A 5,185-nucleotide genomic window follows, 5' to 3' on the forward strand; every position below is an offset into this window, starting at 1 on the left:
GCTCAGCTGTTGTACTGACACGCGTTGAGGCCCGAGGCCGGGCCCTGCAGCCCGCCGTAGCCGAACGACGAGTGCTGCTTGGACTTGAGCCGCAAGCTGGCCAGGCTCGAGTTGCACGTGTCCCGGTAGACGCTGTAGGGCGAGGCGGGCGTGCCGTACGGGCAGGCGCCCGGTGACATGGCCGAGTTAAGCGAGGAGCCGGTGAGGTTGTTGATGTTGTTGAGGCCCGAGTTGGGCATGCCGGGCACGGCGCCCGGGCCCATGCTCGACGGCATGGTCATGGAGGAGATGGAGCTGGGCGCCGAGAACATGGACTGCGACGACAGCGGGCTCATGGAGTTGAAGAAGGTGAAGCTCTTGGTGGAGAGCGGCGCTGGCGCCAGGCTCTTGGCGGCCCAGTTGTTGTAGGAGTAGCCGGCGGCGTACACGTCCTCGTAGGGCTGCACCAGGCCGCTGAACTGCGGCACGTAGCCGCCCTTACACAGGTCCAGCTGCTGGTTACGCTCGCGCTTCCGCCACTTGGCTCGCCGGTTCTTGAACCAGACCTGGGGGAGGGGGCAAGAGAAGGGTCAGGGCGGCCGAGCGCGGGAAGGTCCCTCCACCTCCACTCCCTCCTCTCCCCCCACCCCCAGCCCTCCGCCCGCTTCCTTCTCTCCGAATTTCGTCTCTTTTCTTCGATATTTCCGCCCCTGCAGCCTCTCCTTAATGGTTCCTTTCCTGTCCCCAGAAAACATTCATCTCCCTTTTCTGATCTAGATCCTCTCCCCTGGAGTCAAATCTATTTTCGCCCCCTAATACCGCGCGATCCTTTTTTGTTTTTAGCAAGTATTCGTTTGCTTTCTTCCTGTCTCAACCAGCCCATCTCGGGCCTTCTCCCTCAGACGGGTCTGGTCTGTCTCCTAAATAGTCCATTCGTTTTCTTCTCCCTCGGATACAAAAGGTATTTCTGTTCCCTGAAATATAGGCTCTTCCGACTCCCTTCATTCTGCATTCTGTTTTTCACTCCTCAAACAATCTGTTTCCATCTTTATCGAGAATGTTTGATATGCTCATTTCTTCCCCAAACGTTTATTTTCATTTGGTTCACACTGCTATCTGAACTACTTTTTTCCCCTCAGTCCATGTTGTCCGTTTTCCCTCATTTTTGATCCTTTTGATTCTTCCTCAAACATTTAAGTTTTTCCCCCCATCTTTCCAAATATCTGACTGTCACTGTTTCTTAAATATTGATTCTTTATTTTTCTCAAACATTTGATCCTTTTGCCTTCCCTTAAATATTTAATTTCTTTCCTGTCGCCTAAATATATGCCAAATATGTTTCTCTGCAAATATTTAATTTCCGTTCACTTCTCACTAGTTTCTCTCTAATCTCCCCACCACTTTCTCCCACAAAATTTAGTAAGAACCTCTTCTTTCCCAACTCTTGCTCCTTGCCCATCCTCACCTACCCTCCCACCGAATGACCTCTCCCTTCCTCAGCCCTCCTCCAACACTGGGCTAAGTTTTCTGAGCGCGGCTGCAGGTCCCCTGCACCTCAGCCTTTTCCAGTCCCCGGCACTGACATTGCCTGATTCCACCCCCACACCACTCCTGCCACCATAAACCCAGGCAGGATTAGTGAGTTCAGGATTACTGAGTGCTGTCTTCACTCTCGTCCCACCGGGTTGGCCAGCCTGATGGGAGGGGTGAGAGCTTGGGTTATAGCAGGGAGTCAGTAGGCCAGGTAGCACTTTGGGCTGGCTTGGGACTTGCTCACAATATCTGAGTAAATTTAGTTGTGCACTCCGAGAAGAAATGATTCTCTCGCTGCTCTAGCAAGAGAACGTCTCTTCTCTTGCTTTTACTGGGAACCAAAGGTGAGGAGAGGGAGTGTGCAGTCTGGTCATAGGTCAGAGATCTTACATCTCCAAAGGGACTCGGCCTGAGGGTCCCTCTGCCACTAGAGCTGCTCCTCCTTCACAGGAAAGGGCATCAGGGAAAGGGGCCAGCTCCACACTGGCTGAATGGCTGTAGAGCAGTCAGGTGGGGACTATCCTGAGATTCTAGAGAAGCGGGCCGTGGTTGGGATCGCTGCCCCAGGAAGTTTGAAATCCCCAAGCATAGGTACCCTTCAGGCCTCTCCCAGGTTGCCAGGCAAGACCTGCCTTTCCCTTTCGTTTTCAGGGGCAGGCGCAGCAGCTCCCGAGGTCCCTATCGGCGGGGAATCCTCTGCGCGTCTAGGGTGGTAACGTCCCATTGGGCCCTGGGCGCTGCAGGGCAGGGGAAAGCCCCCTGGGGCCACGGATCTTGGGATGAGGCTGCAGGAGAGCCCCAGGGTCAGGTAGAACACGAGGCCACAGCAGCCGCGGGTCCCTAACCACCAACAGGCTTAGCAGCGGCGGGGCCTAAAGTGGAATCATCTCCGGTGGAGGGAGGGAGCAGGTCTGAGTGGTGCCAAAAAGACAAAGTCTGAGCGCGGGTCGAAAGCTTTTCGAGGGCAGTGGACTGCGGCAGGGGTAGCCAGCAGCCCTCCTCGCGGGTCCCCTCAGGCGCGCACCCTGCGCTCACCCTCACGCGCGGCTCGGTGAGGTTGGTCCACACCGCGATCTCCTCCCGCATGCTCATGTCGGGGTAGCGGTTCCTCTGGAACGTGGCCTCCAGCTCCTGCAACTGCTGGCTTGTGAAGTGCGTGCGCTGCCGCCGCTGCTTCTTTTTCTTGGCCGGGTCTTCCGCACCGCCGCAGCCTGCGCCTCCCGCGCCGCTGTCCTCCGGGCCCTTGACTTCCCCGCTGCGCTCCTTCTCTGAATCGGGCGAGACAGGCCCCAGTCACCTTGGGCTTCTGCCCTTTTGCACCCAGTCCCGGCTCCACCGAAGCGCCTGCCATCAGCGCGGGCGGCCCTCCCTCCCGCCAAGAGCCCTAGGGTTGTCCCTCTTGGGCTTTCCCTCTTGGAAAGAGCCCGCCGGGTGCCCGATCGTCGGGTGTCACCTTTGGTCAGCCGTGCCCCAGAGAAGAGCCCGGGGAACCGGAGGGACAGGCCTAGGTGCCTGCCGGGCTGGGCCTGCTCTTGCGGCCGGGCTCCGGCTCAAGCCTCACTGCCTGTGTCACCCGCAAATGTATGACACTTTGAGGGCTCTTCGGCGTCTAAATCTGGGGGTCTCTGCTTTTCTGAACTAGGATCAAATCTTTCTAGCCCAGAGCTAGTGGGTACGCGGAGCACGAGCTAGGCTGTGGCCTGCAGCCCCTCCACTTTCTTCTCCCCAGGGCTGTGTGGGAGCCACACCGGGCAGGCACAACACAGCTGTGTTCTCGGCCTTCGCTCCAGGCCTCAGGTCCCAAGGCCCAGAAAATCCCTCAGGCGGCAGCCCGGACCCGCAGACTGTCTAGGTGACGGGGCGAGCTAGCCTCTCTGCCTTTCCAGCTACACAAAACACATTCAGTCATAGACGCATTGAAACAAACAAACGAACAAAAATTAAAAACAAAACAGAAGCCCAGATAAAATCAGTTCTGTGCCTAACACCATAGAAAGGGTCACAAACTCTTAAAAATAGGCAGATAGGGACACAGAGCAAATGCAAATTAAGAAGCCAAATACCTCCGTGCAAACACACCCTTAACTAAATACAGTGCTCCATGTGTATAAACTCCAGGCAGACACAGGCATTTATTTCTCTGGGATTAAAAAAAAAAAAAAACCCAACAACTTAATGTACGGTCGTAGATAGATTTTTTTTAACCTCTTCCCAGTAATGCCCTTCTAGTGATAATTTTTAAATCCCAGGGAAATACAACACTATAGTTAGGTAAGTGAAATTACCAAAATAACGCCACTGCAAATGGATTTTGAAAAAAATCCCGCAGAAACGCGCCATTTTGGATTGACTTTAAAAAATCTCCCCAGGAATAATGGTGCATGTAGCTATTTTAAATTCCAGAGAAATATGCCTAGTGTAGTCATTCTTTCTATACTGAAAAATACAGTTAAAATGTTAAAAATACCCACAAAGAGTTGGTTTTAAAAAGCAATCTATGTTTCTCTGGGTTTTAAAAGTAAAAACCAACCAAAGGCCACGCTTAAAACTTTTGAAAACAAAAGTACAATCCAGCGTTGATTGTTTTTAAGTCAAGCAAACAGAACCTCTCAGAGAAAGTCACTTAGGGATGCGAAACAGAAATAAATAGAGATTAAAAACGCGTAGAGAAACACTCAGCGGTGGATTAAGAAATGAACACAGCAGAGGCGCCCACGGCCCGGGGAGCAGGGAGCTCTGCGGCAGCGCCGAGTTAGGACGCGGAGCCCGGGAGCCAAAAGGAGACCCCGGAGGCCGGGACCGGCCGAGGATTAGTCGCGCCACTGCCCGCACCGCCCACCCGCCGGCCCAGCTCGCGGCCAGCCAGGGTGGGGGTGTGGGGGGAAAGCTTGAGCTCGGACAAAAAGGCAGCTCGGAGGGCAACTCGCCGGAGCCGAGTCAGGGCCCTGGCTGGGCGGCCTGGCGGCTGCCGCGTCCCGCGGCCCACGTGGGGCCCGGCTCCCTCGATTAGGGGGTCTTACCCCGAGCCGGGCCGAGTCCCTCTGCCCGCTCGCCCTCGCTGTCCTGTGTCTTCTTTTTGCTTGAAGTTGTTCCCCCCACCCGAGTTTGTTTTCCTGATTTCCCCCGCCACCCCTTCTCTTCAATTTCTCCCTCTCGATCTGTCGCCCACTGCCTGTCGGGGTGTCCGTCTGCCCCATCTGTCTCTCTGGGCACTTTCTGTCGCCCGCCGCCCCGTTCCATTCTCAAGGGACTCCTCTCCTGCGGCCTCAGAGGACCCTGGGCGCCCAGTTGCGCAAAACGATCCCCCCCTCTCCCCGTTCTGTTTGCTTCTGATCCAGAGGGGCTGTCAGTCCGACCTTCCCTCCCGTTGTAGGTTAGTGCATCTGCCTGTCTTTTGGCGCGTGGGGGCCGGGTGGAAGTAAAGCACTGAATTTCGATGTATAAAGCGTGTAAATTTCCGCGTACACCCTCCGATCGAGAACGGGAAAAGAAAAAGTCCTGGCGCTCCCGGGGCGTAGAGGGAGACTGACGGCGCGGCGCGGGGGCCGGGCCCTTGCTGCCCGCTCCGTGCGCCCGGCTCGGCTCCGTGCGCGCCTCGCGGGGAGCCGCGCTTACCTGGCAGCTCCGTGTCGGACGACTCGCTGGCAGAGTTCTCGAGCGGCTCGCGGGGGTC

At 56.0% G+C, this 5,185-nt stretch overlaps 1 protein-coding gene across 1 annotated transcript; it reads right to left on the minus strand.

The window, feature by feature from the left end:
- Nucleotides 1-2: 2 nt before the first annotated feature.
- PITX1 (paired like homeodomain 1) lies at nucleotides 3-5,185 on the minus strand (the record flags this gene model as incomplete). Its single annotated transcript, XM_077768881.1, has 3 exons — nucleotides 3-545; nucleotides 2,548-2,780; nucleotides 5,128-5,185. Coding segments are annotated over 3 exons (834 nt in total), but the record flags the coding sequence as incomplete, so codon positions are not given.

The sequence above is a fragment of the Crocuta crocuta genome, unplaced genomic scaffold, assembly GCF_008692635.1.
Source record: "Crocuta crocuta isolate KB4526 unplaced genomic scaffold, BGI_CrCroc_1.0 scaffold64, whole genome shotgun sequence".
In the NCBI taxonomy this organism is placed as follows: domain Eukaryota; kingdom Metazoa; phylum Chordata; class Mammalia; order Carnivora; family Hyaenidae; genus Crocuta; species Crocuta crocuta.